At 49.4% G+C, this 14,868-nt stretch overlaps 6 protein-coding genes across 6 annotated transcripts; 3 read left to right on the top strand and 3 right to left on the bottom strand.

Moving 5' to 3' along the window:
* Nucleotides 1–657: 657 nt before the first annotated feature.
* BP5553_05931 (Zinc copper-regulated transcription factor) lies at nt 658–2,120 on the bottom strand (the record flags this gene model as incomplete). Its single annotated transcript, XM_032014554.1, has 3 exons — nt 658–1,794; nt 1,906–2,035; nt 2,086–2,120. The coding sequence occupies 3 exons, from the start codon at nt 2,118–2,120 to the stop codon at nt 658–660; spliced, it is 1,302 nt and encodes a 433-aa protein (XP_031869235.1).
* A 272-nt stretch (nt 2,121–2,392) lies between these two features.
* On the top strand, nt 2,393–2,957 carry BP5553_05930 (uncharacterized protein; the record flags this gene model as incomplete). The annotated part of the gene is made up of 2 exons (XM_032014553.1): nt 2,393–2,773; nt 2,865–2,957. 2 exons carry the CDS (start codon nt 2,393–2,395, stop codon nt 2,955–2,957), a joined length of 474 nt encoding a protein of 157 aa, XP_031869234.1.
* Nucleotides 2,958–5,109: 2,152 nt separating this feature from the next.
* BP5553_05929 (Uncharacterized protein) lies at nt 5,110–5,476 on the bottom strand (the record flags this gene model as incomplete). Its single annotated transcript, XM_032014552.1, has 2 exons — nt 5,110–5,213; nt 5,275–5,476. The coding sequence occupies 2 exons, from the start codon at nt 5,474–5,476 to the stop codon at nt 5,110–5,112; spliced, it is 306 nt and encodes a 101-aa protein (XP_031869233.1).
* A 945-nt stretch (nt 5,477–6,421) lies between these two features.
* On the top strand, nt 6,422–7,060 carry BP5553_05928 (SET-containing protein; the record flags this gene model as incomplete). The annotated part of the gene is made up of 1 exon (XM_032014551.1): nt 6,422–7,060. One exon carries the CDS (start codon nt 6,422–6,424, stop codon nt 7,058–7,060), a length of 639 nt encoding a protein of 212 aa, XP_031869232.1.
* Nucleotides 7,061–7,449: 389 nt separating this feature from the next.
* BP5553_05927 (uncharacterized protein) lies at nt 7,450–8,463 on the bottom strand (the record flags this gene model as incomplete). The annotated part of the gene is made up of 1 exon (XM_032014550.1): nt 7,450–8,463. The coding sequence occupies one exon, from the start codon at nt 8,461–8,463 to the stop codon at nt 7,450–7,452; it is 1,014 nt and encodes a 337-aa protein (XP_031869231.1).
* A 1,185-nt stretch (nt 8,464–9,648) lies between these two features.
* Nucleotides 9,649–14,829, top strand: BP5553_05926 (RCC1 protein; the record flags this gene model as incomplete). Its single annotated transcript, XM_032014549.1, has 2 exons — nt 9,649–11,909; nt 12,267–14,829. 2 exons carry the CDS (start codon nt 9,649–9,651, stop codon nt 14,827–14,829), a joined length of 4,824 nt encoding a protein of 1,607 aa, XP_031869230.1.
* Between the last annotated feature and the right edge of the window lie 39 nt (nt 14,830–14,868).

Here is a 14,868-nt window from a genome sequence, read left to right as displayed (position 1 = left end):
GGTGTAGATCATTAGTCGAGATCATCATCGGCATATAGTGGTAGGTGGCCGGCAGAAGGAAGGCTAATATTTGCAAATTGTCCTCCGTTTTGGGAAGAATCACGAGCTTGAAGCGACTTAAGACTAATTGCAAACCTACGACTCACTATATCTCTCGGGTTGAGATTTGTGACTTGACCAAGTTGCAATGTATGTAGCCCTAACGAATCCTAAGCCGTAGCTTTTATCGAACAATCGCCACCAAGTCGGCAGTTTCTGACCGATATCGCATCTATCCGGAGAAGCTGTAAGTCACATGTATCCCAATATGCAATTGCAGACGAGCTGAAGCAGAGTGCTCTTAGGATGAAACAAAGACAAGTTAGCCGAGAAATAAACTTTCGAGAGACAAATAGAACGGGTGGGAAAAGGTGCGGGAAAATTGAGATGGGGGCCGCAAAGTAAGATATTGATCAGCGATAGACCATGACGCGTAACAGAATGTATGTGGATATATCATGTGCAATATGTAACAGTAAAATCTATGGACATTCATTCTCGCATACTCTGGGGGTAAGCGGTCCCAGCTCTATAATGGTGCATAAAAAACCCCTCGAGTCGTCGGTGAAGATATCCCAGTGGATGATTCGCCGAAGGCCTGGTGCCTTTCCACTCGTGTTATTGAGCCCAAACATTTTCCTCCGGTAGCTCTCCGTATCCGCTGCCATTGATTGCAATACTGCTGGATGTGAAGTCATTCATCCAGAAAGCGTCATTGTCTCCGTCAACCGAGAGCAACGGAAAACTGGTATTATCATCAAAACAAGCCATATCTTGACCCATCTTATTGCCTTCAGCCATTGAAGTAGTGACAAGCGGTTGGTTTGTATCTAAGTACATGTTTGATGTGACATTACTTTTCAAGAAGGTCTCAAGATCGAGGGCTTCGGCATTGTTGCCAGCTAGCATCTGAACCTGTGGCAAGCCGACGTACGACGATGCGGTGCTGAGACGATACCCGTCAATTTCGCCACCAATTTCGGAAGCATCAAAGTCAGACCCATATTTAGTGCTGGTCACTAAGGGTAGTTGGGTGGTAACAGGGTCCCCAAGAGATCCGAAGTCTTCTACTTCTGAGATCTCGCCTGATGTTGAGGTGGTTGTTAGAGCAGGTTGGTCGATGCTATTGAAGTCAAAGCCGGTGAACGATGGTGGTTGACTATATGATGAAGTTGCAAAGTCGTCATTATTGAAGTCAAGGCCATCGTAATGGGACCAATCAACGGAGGCTGCGCTTAGCCCTGCTGAGAACAATGGCTGCTCGTGATCCGGGATGTTCGAAAACCCGTCCATCCCCGGGATATGGTCTGGAGAGACACTTGAGATGTCTAGAGGCGGAAGGAGGTCGTTCCATTGCCCCAGGTTTGCCGTAGTGCTCAATACAGGTGATCCGTGCTCAGACTTCACCATACGCTGCTCCTGCTGTGCACTGACTATCGAATCCTTGATGTGGGATTCGCTGTGTAGTGCGTCGACCGTGTTTGTATGTGGCAGGTTATCTACAGACCGGTTCGCCAACCCTGAAGGTGATGACCCGTGGATGGTGTGTGCCCTTGGAATGACATAAGGTAGACCGCATTTATGAGCCATGTTGTTGTGCTTATGGATTGGCTTGTGATGGCCATTGACGAAAGATGTCAATGAGTTCTCCGACTGTACGGTAAGAGCGCGAGGTCTCCGCTTATCATTCCCGAGCGCCGAGGGCAATGCAGGCTCGTCAAAATCCGACTCTGGAACAGGATCAAGAAGATCTTTCTTCAGAGCACAGGAGCAACGGGCCCCGTGGCTGCAACAGCAGTTGTCTGCTATATTTATGGATCAGAAACTGCTGTTGTTAAAACACCTTAAAATCCCATGAAAGCTCACCCTGAGTATCCCCTTCGTGTGTACAAGCGGCTTTCGAGTGTGCCTTCTCGCCTCCACAGTCGCAGCGAACATGCGCCGAGCGAGACTTGCGGAGGGACCTGCAATGCGTGCATTGCGAGACTGGACGGCCCTAGAGGAGAGCATTAGCTTCGCGTTCACAGCGAAAGGTGACGAGCATACCTTTTTATTGATGTGCTGCAATCGCCTATCGGCATGCTGGCAATTGCTAACACGGTGGCCCCTCACACACGCATCGCAGGCGTACTTCTCCCCTTTGATCAACATCCTAGCTAGGCTCTCGATGTCGACGAGGCTTTTGAGATAGAGAAACCGATATCGATGGCGCCGGACGACCCAATAGGTCGACGCGGTCTACCAGGAGAAACAGTGTCAGGATATATGAAACACTTTGCTGTGGGCAGCCGCAGCGGACTGCACGTTGGAGTAGGAAATTAATTGGGTAAGAAATACGAAGAAAACGGGTATGATGCTCGCAAGAGGGTATGATGCCGCCGCCGTATATAATAGGATATGCCAATTACTCCAAATTGAGAACTCCATACGAAATGAACAGAACTGGAGTGGCGAGGGGCACAGAGGCACACCAGGCAAGCCTTGGGCCGTAACGGCGCCGGCTGCAACAGCTGGACACCAGGCCGATATGGGCGGCCAAAATGGAGGACGGCTCCCTTTGTTGGTGGACGATGAGAAGTTGGGGGTGAGAGATTGTGAGGATGGAAGTGGGCGCTGGAACCAAATTATACGGCGTCGAGGGAGCGAGTACGGTGGCCGAGGGCAGTTCCTCGAGGACGTTCGGCCAGAACGAGGCGAAGCGAGTGTGGCGGGCAGGGCGGACAGGATGGACACTGTACGTAAGGTACCTAGGTACCTAGGTACTTGGGTACTTGGTACTCCGTGGAACCACTTCGAACACGCTCCGTACTGCTACAACGACATAGCAGCTCCCCCCCACGACCATCGCCAACGGCCAACCACCCACGGCCAACCCTCCCACCGCAAGAGATCAACCAGAAGACTCCATACGAAAATAATGATCTCTCCAGCTAACACTAACAATGGACCCGGTAAAGAGTCGACTCGAGTCAAGTAGCTACTGTACATGTACCTACTCCTTCGTACGGGCCTCAAGAGACAGTTGGTCAAGCCCCAAGGCCCCACCAGTCAGTCCTGCATCCCAGCGACTGATGAGTGAACGAGGGCGGGCTGTTGGCGACTTGGTGCTCGTGCTGGGAACTGAACACCAACACGATCATTGCTATTGGCCCGGGACCCTACTTCTTACCTTTACCTTCGTCCTCATGGTCGTCCTGGAAGAATCGGCGCCGGCGCCGGTGCAGATGCAAATGCAGGTGCAGGAGCAAGGTAGCAGCTACACATGCAATGGCACAATTCGGGCGTGCTACAAACAAAGGCACAATAATGGGTGGCCCAGCCGCCAAAGCGGAAAGGAGCAGAGCAGACAGAACAGCTTGGGCTTCTGTGCAAACGGTGGAGGGCTCTTTGAGTCGAGAAGATGTCATAGCCTCTAGAGAACATAGGGTGCTGCAGACTCCTGCGCCTGGCTGGTCTTCAATTCGCGTGGTTGTGCTACGATATGCTGCGGTAATGAACCATTGGCGCCAACACCCTCGCTCTTTTATTTGATGGACGTTTTACGATACGGCGCCACCGAGGACGTTTGTGGCCGTCTTGGCTACTTTGTACGGAGCAAGGACCCACGAAGTCATGGATTACTGTGCCCAGCCTTAGGGGTTTCCCAGAAAAATGGAGCCTGCCAGATCGACCCCTAAGTCTTGGAAGGGAACAATTGCGCTTCGGCTGCTGATCATCTGCTCCTTAACTACGACTTCGCACGAAGTTCTGCTGCTCCGTGCTGTCCGCCATTCCCTTGCATGATAGGCAATACGAGTAGCGCCAGCAATTACGTAGAATCGCCCTACGGGTTGTGAACTGCATTTCCCGATCAACACTCACAGTTACCGCATCATCCGCCGCAAAACTACTGCAGAGACACAGAATCAGGTTTGGGTTTGGCAGCAGCCAGCTGACAGGATCTTCGCAGCTGAAGCTTACTACCTCCTCCATTGGCCGGCGAGTAACCGCACTTCTATCCGTCCACAGTGGAGGACGGACCCCTATTATTGACTCCGGAGACCCCCAAATCTAATGCCCATGCCTGGACGGCATCAACCTTCCCCTCAAACACTATCAGCGATGACCCGCATGTCAAACTAATGGAACTCCCTGTTGTTCCCCACGCTTGGCCTCCTTCGAATCCCTCGTTGTCTCACCGCCAACAAAGTGCAACCTGTCGTTGAGGCATTTTGGCCATTGGTGGAATCACGTGACATCGAAAATGAGTATCCATTTCCAACCTCTTGTTATTCCATGGATATTTCTATTTTCCCTCAACCGCTATGTCAGGTGAACGTTGTCATTTCCTAAATCAATCGTCAATATCTCGGAAGACTCTTTCCTAATATACCGAGTTAATAACGAATGCCATTAGTCAATAGAACACGGACTAGGGAGCGTTCTGATTCGGTAACAATCGGTAACTCAGATATTACCCATTTTCGCTACCTAGGTAGTTCCGATGGGAAAAGCCGGGACTGACGTGGTCACGTTACTTGACGGCTTTCTAGCTATCTCCCCTCTACGAGCTAGACCTAGTTGTGATGAACCCAAATCACACTGGACAAATGACGCGAGCTCCTGTAATTGATTGTCTAAGAATCCTGGAGGCGATCAAGGCGACGTCAAGTTTAAGTTTAAGTATTACATACATACCTGCATTAGTTGGCATGCTTATCTTTTCCCTGCCCTCGTCTTATTACGGAGATTCACTGTTCTCAAGACTTTGATATAGAAAGAACTTAAAAACCAATACATGGGGTTAAGCCATGCATTGTTTCAGAGATCAATTTTTTATTTGTCATTATCGAAGCGTAACCACCCAGCATAATTCCTAAAACTGCAACACACTGTGGAAACCCCTCATTACTAGATCCTCACCCGCTTTCCCACACCTTCAACCTGGAAATACATATGCCGTTACTCCTAAGCGCCTCCCATGGGTATTGAATGTATAGTGTACTTGTGCAGTTTACAGCATCTCCCAAAGTCATCAAACCAAACCTACGACAGGTGTGTCTTCTCTCAAGAGCCGTCGGAACAACCGCTCTAAGTGGTTTTCTTAGCCTTGGTTACCGATCGGCCACTGCGCTGCTTGTACGCCGAGTAGACAAAGAAGCCCGCAACTAGAGCACCAATGACAATGATGTTGCCTGGATAAATGTTAGTTTTGAACGACGCGAGCTGCGCGTTCTAGGGAATAGCATCGCTTACTCAGTAGGAATTTGACAAGTCCTTCAGAGGTTTGAGCGAGACCGGAGATAGCGTTTCCAACCATCGCAAAAGCAATGTTAATGACATGTAGGACCTCGTTGAAAATAGATTGGACGACGTCGACAAATGCCTGGAAGACGGCGAGAATGGATTGGAAGATGGAGGAGATGAGAGAACCGAGAGAGTCAATGATTGATGCCATCTCTGCAGGTATTGAGCTACCGTCAAGTGGGTTTGCGGAGTTGGAGAGTTGAAATCGAATCAAGTAGGTATTGGATTAGTTGTAGTTGTAGTTATAGTGGTTTTGTTTGACAGTTGGATGTTCTTGGCAAGTATTACAGGTGTGGCGTCGCTACATTTATATATACCTGTCAACAAAGCGGCAGGAGCGACGAAATCCAGGAATTTGGGCGCCCCTGCCTGTGGCGCATTTAGAAACGTCATTGTCATTCTAAAGAAGCCGCGATCTGCCGTGTTGCAGAACATCTTGTGGGGAACAAAGAGAAAAATGCTCCAACTGTCAATGATGCTATAACGATGACTTGAACACTTTAAACTATTGCAAGGAATTTCTTAGTTTATTTAAACATACCGAGGAGGAGTACGAAGAAACCATCCACTGAAAGCTGGGGGGTTAGTGGAGAGCCTCTAGCAAGCGTGCGATGAACTAGCTTCCTGGCCGATTCCTTAACACTTTTACGTACCTTTATCCGTACGTCATCATCTCGTGCCCCTTTACTTCGCCTGCTCTGTGTACCTTCGTACTCTCCTTGGATCTACCTATATTATATATTTTACACACTGATATAAAAATTTGATTATAAGAGGAGAATGATACATTGAGTGAGATGTCTTGGCACTTCAATGACGTAATGGACACTATTTTCACTATTTTCCTGCGCTTTCGCGCATGTTTCCGCGAGGAACACTTGATTGTGAGGGGTTTCGAGCGGCAACCCGAAACTTGTAGCAAATTTCATAGAGGATCTGTTGCCGCCCAACACAATCCTTGCGTTATGCTCCGCTACCTATTTTGTTTTGCATCCTGATATGCGCCTTGACCGCTGAGCCGCTCCCTCTCCGGCTCCAAACTATTATTGGTATCACTTCCTTGAGCCTGGGACTTGCGTACTGCTAGGAAAGAAAGATGGTGTCTCAAAATCCAGCGGGGACCAGCTCCCCAAAAAACTGGCCCCAAAACATTCGTTATATTACAGCACCTGTGTATCAGCATACGCTCACTCCGGAACAACTTGCATCTGTTCGAACCCGGAAAAAGGAGACTACAAACAGCATTCCAGCATCTGTTTCCATAGGGCCATGTTCCATCGTGAAGATCACACCAATATCTGACCCTTCTCACCCAGCGGCTGGTCAATGTGGTCTCTTCACAGCAAGTAATCTCAAGCCTGGGACATTCATACTACAATATCTGGGCAAGATCCATGCCTCTCCCGCATCTCCATCCTTACCGAATCTCACTAGCCATGTCGATCCTCATGCCGGTTCCGATTATGATCTCAGCTTAGACAGAGACCAAGGGCTTGGAATTGATGCCAACGAACTGGGGAATGAGGCGAGGTTTGTCAATGACTATAGAGGCATTGCCGAGAAGCCAAATGCTGAATTTAGGGATGTTTGGGATGAGAGGAGAAAGGAGAAAGGCATTGGAGTATTTGTTTTGCCGGAAGGGAAGAGTGGGAAAGGGAAGGGTATCAAGAAGGGCCAGGAGATATTGGTTAGTTACGGTAGAGGATTTTGGGGTGCGAGGAAAGACCCTAATTGAATGAATGATGCACTTCATCCTCATGTCTCTTCCCTTCCCATGTCGTTGTGCCCACCAATTTGGTAGTCATTTAAACCCGCAATATAACTTCCTAGATGTCAGCTCTGCCCTTGTGGAGCATACTCTATGCATATTTTACTCACATCAAGATTCGTAGTCACAAAAGGCACGTTAGTTTCATGGTTTGATAAACATGGGAAAGCTGGTGAATTTTATTTTATTGGAATAGCAGGCAACAGGTATGTGAAGTGTATATAACAGGCTTCATCTACAGTATTAATGCGTCTATAGTAGTACTGGTTTCCAGAGTATAATGCCCGCTGTTGCCGGCCACCCTCATTGGGGCCCTGGACTCTCCAAACTCAACGTATAAGTACTCCTGGGGTTCATCAATGGCCATTATTCCGCTTCAAAGTAGACATTATCGATTCCTCTCTCCTTTCCGCTTCGTCATGAGCATATTGACAACGTAGGAGGTGCTGATCTATGGGGTCACCAACAGGTGCATAGCAGAGCGGGCAGAAGTCCAAGGTTGTATTTTCTTCATTAGCACCGCCGTTAAATATTTCGTCGTTAACGTGTCCTTCAAGGGTATTGTTAAAGATGTCGGTAAGCCAGTTGTCTAAACGGATGGCAGAGGCAGGCTGTAAGGAAGGGTCGGATAGGTAAAAATGGGTTGGTGCCCTTGGTGGCGGGTTTAGGGAGCCGGGGCCTTGTGAATGTATAGGGCTATAATGTGAGTTTAGATTCCGTGCTGCTAGGTTCGAGGATCTTGGTGCCTCTGAAGATTTGAGACTTTGATATGAGACTTCACCTAGCGCCAGGTCCAGCGGTACCGATGCCAGCCACTCCTTGATGTTTCGATTTGACGATCTTGATCTTGATGGCGTCTTTTGGTTCTGGAAGCTAGCCGCCTTTGGACTTCCGCGACTTTGACTCGAGCTTTGATTCCGTGCTGCTGGAATTGAAGATCCCGACGCTTCTAGACCTATAGGTCTTCGAGTTGAGAGTTCACTCGGCTGTGATAGGTTCTGTGGTACCGATGCAGCCAGCCCCGCAGAGTTTCGATATGAATTTTGTTTCTGTGGTGCTATGATAGTCTCCCCACTGGAACCTGTATTGGAACTCTTAACGGAGGCTTCTGTGCGATTATCCTGGTCATCAAAGCCTACCGTGTCCGTTTCTCTCTGACTCCCATCAACGACGGCGGAGCCTACCTTCTGGGGCCCTACTTTCTGTTCCCAATCGCTAACGCTGGACAGGCATTCATTTGCGCATTCTTCACAGGCGGGTCCTAAGGGGAAGAGGCAATCCTCGTTAAAGCACACTCTTGGTTCTACCAGGGATACCAAGGATACGCTGGGGGATGCGTCAAGTTCTTGCCAAAGAGTTGCATTTGCCATACTGTTGACTTTTTCAGATGACGCAAGACGGAGAATGCAAGGGGAACTTGTATGCTTGAAGTATGCCAGAAGGAAGATTCCAACTAGGTATGTTTACGGCATGCTTCACTGTTTCGTTCGCTTGACAAAGGGCGGGCAGCTTTTATTTGCAAAACAGATAACATTGTTTGGGATCATTTCTTTGTGCAACTTTTATGCACCCTATATGTTCTTTGAAAAAGTGAAGGCTAAGTGCCCAAATCCCACCCCAACGAGGAGCGGCCAGTATCAGGATTCGACTCCCGAAGTTTCTTGCACCCGAGGGTAGTCCATCTCCTCTCTAAAAGAGCACATGCAAGATAAGGACGCGCAGATTAATGAGAGTATTATGAAGGTTATTCTGTTGCTTGAAGACCCTAGAAGAGAATGACTACTTGGCCCCAATAGTTTAAGAAGATGTTCTCGCGAACTTGGGCAGGATATACGAAAGCTGAATGAAACAATCGTGCTACACCGCCAGAATGAGTGCCTAATAAGGGCTAAAGCTACCGCGTTGTATGTACCTCATTCGTCCCATATAAGGACCCGCACCCCACGTCTTGATACTTTCATCCACAATAAAGTTTAATGATATTTATCCGCCGGTAAGATGCCTCTGGCCCAGAGTAAGAGTTCTAGCAATGAGGCTAGACATCAAGGTAAGAAGGAGGTGGTCGATGGCTTGAATCCATCGCACCGACCTGATTTCACACGCAACTGAATCGCGTCGTATGATTGGATGCGCAGACACCCGGATATTTTCCGTAATCCGAGGGATATCTCCCATTGTTGCTTATTATATTGATGACTCCCCCCCGATACTAACAATATCTATCACATCTATCTCTACATAGCTGGAATACTCCTTCTTCGAATCCAAGCGCTCTGCAAACTCAAATATAGGAATCCTCGAACTGCCGATCTCACAATCCCCCGAAGCCACTGTTCTTGCCCGCTCCAACCTGTTGAAACGCCGCCTACAACCATTCCCGTCCGCGACTATCGACGATTCTGTTGATAAAAGACTACCGAAGACCCCTCTTTTTCCTTTGTGCGCCGGGAGTCTTCCTACACTTTTCAACGCCTTTAAATACGCCGTGTCCCGCTGAGGCCACAGCGAGGTGTTAAAGTGCGCGGAAGACCTTCCTTCCGCTAACTTTGCGACACATGAGCTATCTTCTCTGGAAGTATTTCTACGATGACGAAATCGAACGGTTTCGAAAACTCCTGGCAAATGCGAGCCATGGACCGCAGTATACATCGAAAAGCTATGGTGGAGGGACGGGGGGACATAGCTTGGGAAGCATGACAGGAAGCCCGGGTACTGGCGCATTTTCGACCTCTCCTCGAGTAGTGAAGAATAGGAAAGTCTCAGGGAATACTGGGAATATTGGCCAAAAGGGGGCGAATCAAACCGTTCTCAACCGGTCGGACATTAATAGCAGAGACTATGCAGGCGTGCCCCTCCTCTGCCGAATAGCATCATCCAAGTCAGAGAGCGCAACAGATTTTGGCATGGCACTGATTGAACATCCTGCTATCGACTTATATGCTCAGGATATAGAGAGTGGTTGGACAGCTCTGCATCGAGCCCTATACTTTGGGAACATTGCGCTTGCCCGGGCTATAATCGAGAAAGATAGTCGGAGCCCGGGTGGCTTGGAAGGGCCCATTCAAAGAGCGTCGATGTCAGTAATCAAAGTCAAAGACCGTGAGGGAAACAGCCCTTTTGATGTGTACAATGCGACAATCGCCCGACGAAGCCTGAAACGGAGGATAGATCTACCAGAGTCAGACGATAGCTCTCAGGGAGAGGAAGAAACTATAGCCCCCGGACCTGATGATGAAGATAGTCATCCCAAGGCGGCTATTGATGGTGATGAAATTTTTGCCTGGGGAAGTAGCAAAAATTACAATCTCGGGTTCGGGGATGAAGATGATCGCCAATACCCCGAAAAAGTCCATCTGAAACGACCTGACCATTTGCTCTTCAGATTCTTCCGGGAGTATTTGGAGTCTATCAAAGAGACCGATGAGGCTCTCTATACTCACTTGTCCCAGATAAACCCAAAAGCTGTCTCTGATCTGCCTACTCTCGTGTCGAGTCGACCCATCATTGTGCAGGATGTGGTACTTTCAAAGCTTCATAGTGCTATTCTTACTAGCGATCCAGAGAGCAACCTCTTCATGTGTGGTTTTGGTCCCGGAGGAAGACTGGGGACGGGTGATGAGGTAACACGGTTCTCGTACGTCTGTGTAGAGGGAGGTCTATCTGGAAGGAAGATTGTCCAGGTTGCTCTGGGGCATAGCCACTCTTTGGCCGTCGATTCTCAGGGCGACATCTTCTCCTGGGGACAAAATCATTACGGCGTGCTTGGATATTCCTTGCCACGGACGACGCTGAAGGATGATGACCCTATCTGCTCCACCCCACGCCAGATTTTTGGCCCTCTTAAAAGGGAGACTATTATTGGTGTAGCTGCTTCAGCCATCCATTCGGTCGCCCATACTTCCACATCATTGTTTACATGGGGTCGGAACGAAGGTCAACTTGGATTGATGGACTCGGACTCACGCAGCCTCGAAGTGCAATCTGTACCTCGGAAGGTTGCGGCATCACTATTCAAGGCGCCAATAAAGATGGTAGCTGCAATTAACCGAGCTACGATTGTGTTGCTTGAGAACCACACCGTTTGCGTCTTCACTAATTACGGATACAATATCGTCAAACTGCCGGCAAACGAAGGATTCCGGAATTATCACTTGCAAACGACTGCTCTCACGACACGATATGACGCACCCTCTAGCAGTATTACGAATATCACCGCCGCTGGCGACACCATAGCTGCTTATTCAACACAAAGTTTGTTCACGATAAATGTGAGGCAGATCGATACAGGCTCCACAACCAGCACAACGAATCCTTCCAAGATCAAGGATTCGTTAACCCTTCCACAGAGGGTATGGTCCTTACGCAAAGGTCATTGGGACGGTATCAAATCGGCCTCGGTTACTGAAAATGGCTCAGTTATTATCTGCACTCAAGCAGGGGTGGTGTGGCGCCGTGTAAAGCGTACGAAGGTAAAGGATGCTTTTGCAAGCGCCGGAAGCTTTCATAGCAAAGATTTCAAGTTTCAACGAGTCCCGGGTCTCACAAAAGTCGCAGCTGTACGCAGCACAGCTTATGGTGTATACGCTGCGATTCGCAAAGATTGCGATGTCACGAAGACTCAGATTGGTGTTGACGAGCAGGGTTTGTGGGAGGATATCCAGTCCCTTCTTTGTCTGCGCGACTTCCAAGCTTCCAATCTGCCACAGGAGAGCAGTACTGAGTCACTACGGGTACCGGGCCAAGTGCAACCGGAAGTCTTGCCTAGGTCCTTGAAAGCTGGTGTACTGGGATCCACGGACCTCGAGACAGATATTAGGTGAGTGAGCCAGTCTAATGCTCTTTTTTTTTATCACTATATATCGCTGGAGTGCGATGATACTCTCGCCATGTACGTTTATGGGGCCATCCCGTTAGATCTAGTGATATCTAAAGGGGTCGAGTTTCTGATGCCCACTCAGGGGATGACAACGGATCGAGTGGTTCCCAATCTCCTGACAACCCCTGTGGCACCGTATTGCGCATAGGAATATGTTGGTCGTAGCAGAATATGGTGATGACAGAATGATGCTGGTCATATATATTCCTTACAAGCGGTTTGGAAGCCAAACCGAAGGTGTCAATTTAGGGATGAAACAGATTTCAACGTGCAACTACTGACTCGGATTCTACATAGTCGCCATTTACTTGGAGTGGAGGATGACTATGATGCCGAGATCACTAGTACCACATCTGAGGTCCAAATACCGGTGCACGGCTTCATGCTAGGCAGAAGCTCAGTTTTGAGGAGCGCTCTTAGTGAGTTTCGGCACACTGGAGCAGCACATATCCCAGATCTCCTCACCATCACGAGTGAGACGACAAGCAACGGAGCTCGGATGCGGGTTACTTTTCAAGGCCTAGACTTCTTCACCATCCTTAACCTGGCCATCTACTTGTACACTGATACGGTGGTGGATGTTTGGCACTTCACCCGACGCTCGCCCCAAATGGCCTTCAGATTTAGACAAGTGCGTGTTGAGCTTATGAAAACTGCTGCAAATCTTCAACTAGCAAAGCTAGAGTCGGCAGTACGCCTTATGACCACGTCAGACCGGCGGATGGACGTCGACATGAAACTCGCACTTCAGGATCCTTCGTTCTTCGAAGACGCAGATGTCATCATTGAGCTAGATGGATCTGAAATGGCTGCCCATAGTGCCTTATTATGTCAACGGTGCCCGTTTTTTGAGGGGCTATTTCATGGCCGCGCTGCCGGTCAATGGCTTGCCGGTAGACGCGACGACGACCCAGAGGCTATCCGGATTGACTTGAAGCATGTCCATCCTGAGGCATTTCGGCTCGTATTATTATACCTTTATGCCGACGTTGGAGTGGGGCTCTTTGATGATGTAGTTGCTGCTGATATTGATGAGTTCTCGGACCTTGTTATGGACGTTCTAGCGGTGAGCAACGAACTTATGCTCGACCGGCTATCGCAAACATGCCAGGAGGTTCTTGGTCGTTTTGGTGAGTCGGCAAATACTTTTCATCTTAAACTCAGTCCTATTCCAATTCAGTGTGTCATCCTGTCCCCTATTGGAGTGTTGATGGGAAGCTCCTGGGGACATAGCGAGAATTGCTCATTCGCGCAATCTAGAGATAAACCAGCTAACTTTTCGGCAGTCAACATCCGTAATGTCTGTCATCTTTTGAACGCTGTTGCGCCATGCTCTGTCACGGAATTCAAGAATTCAGCCCTCGAATATGTTTGTCTGCAATTGGAGTCAATGCTGGAAAATCATTGGTTAAATGACCTAGATGAGGGGCTCGTTCTAGAGTTAGAGAGCCTCGTTCGGGCAAATCAATTGGCATGCCTCCCTTTCGTCAAAAGTGGAAGAGCCGAGCTCCTTTTACATGAGCGCCATCCTAGCCTAGCAGGGGACATTGATGAAGAACGGCAACGAAGAAATCGTGATATGGCATTCCGAGCGAAGCTAAAGAGTGATGACAGCCGGTTTTCTTCACCGTTCCGAGTGCGTATTGGAACACCTGACGACGCTACCACTGGGTCGCCTAGCGAAGAGAAGGCCAGGGGTAAACCAAGACGTGCTCAAAACGAACCCTTCAGCCCGACCCTCAGACCGAAGAACTCGGCTTTGGATTTGATGTTTGATATGGAAGATGACGGGTCATTACCGTTGGCGAGCTCTAAGCATGCCACTCCAACCACGAAAGGAGACAGCGCCAACCTTTGGGAAGATACTGAGCCTAGCTATGATGGCGATGCCGGCCGGTCACTGCCCCATACTCCCGCATCGCCAGGTCTACAAGCTTTCAAGACGAATGAGAGGGATGTCACTCCAACTAAGATTTGGTCGTCGCCGGCGCTTCCATCCGCAAAGCTTGATATGCGCGACATTATGGCCCAGGCGTCTTCAGGCCGTGGCTCAAATCTCTCCATGAATCTATCATTACAGAAAGCTCGAGAGGAGAAAATCAGCCAGGCAGGATTGTCGAAACCATCGCAGAAGGAACGCAAAAAGCAGCAACAAAGAGCACTAGAGGAAGCTGCTTCTCATCCTCAGATAACCCTAGACAAGGCCGACGGAAAGCCGGCGTCGCCTTGGCTGGTAGCTCCGGTGGGACCAAAGACGTCTTTGAAAGATGTTCTTGAGGACTCCAAGTCATCACTCCCAACACATGCGCCGAAGTCTTTGGAATCTCCAGCGGCCACCCGCCCATTGTCAGTTCGACGGGCTGCATCACCAGATACACGGTTTGCAGGCCAGTCGAGGAATGTTAGCTCTGGTAGTGCTACAAAGCCATCCCGTCCTTCTGCCCATCCTTCTGGTTCGCGAGTCCCATCTGGATCCTCATCCAAGTCGAACCCTATTGCTCCTCACTCGACGGCTCACACCTCGCCGGCCACCAGAGCCGAGCCTTCGTTGCAGCTATCGATGGCGGATATTATTGGTCAACAAAGGAGAGAACAGGAAGTCATTAAAGAAGCCGTCGCCAAGAGAAGTCTGCAGGAAATACAAGAAGAACAGGCCTTCCAGGAGTGGTGGGACCAGGAAAGCAGGAGGGCTCAACAACAGGAGGCTGCAAGGACGAAAGCCGTGGCGGCTGGATCTGGATCCGGATCTGGAAGGGGTGGTAAAAGTAGTAGCGGACGCGGAAAGAGTGGTGGACGGGGAAGAGGGGGGAAGGGCAGAGGCGGAGGCGATGCCTCGCCGGGACGCGGCCGCGGAGGATAATGGTCGAGGGATTGTGACCATGATGGTTGTTTGTTGATT

This window comes from Venustampulla echinocandica (assembly GCF_003357145.1).
Source record: "Venustampulla echinocandica strain BP 5553 chromosome Unknown scaffold_3, whole genome shotgun sequence".
Lineage (NCBI taxonomy): Eukaryota > Fungi > Ascomycota > Leotiomycetes > Helotiales > Pleuroascaceae > Venustampulla > Venustampulla echinocandica.
The sequence above is the reverse complement of the archived record's forward strand: the minus strand, read 5'-3'. Positions and strand labels throughout refer to the sequence as shown.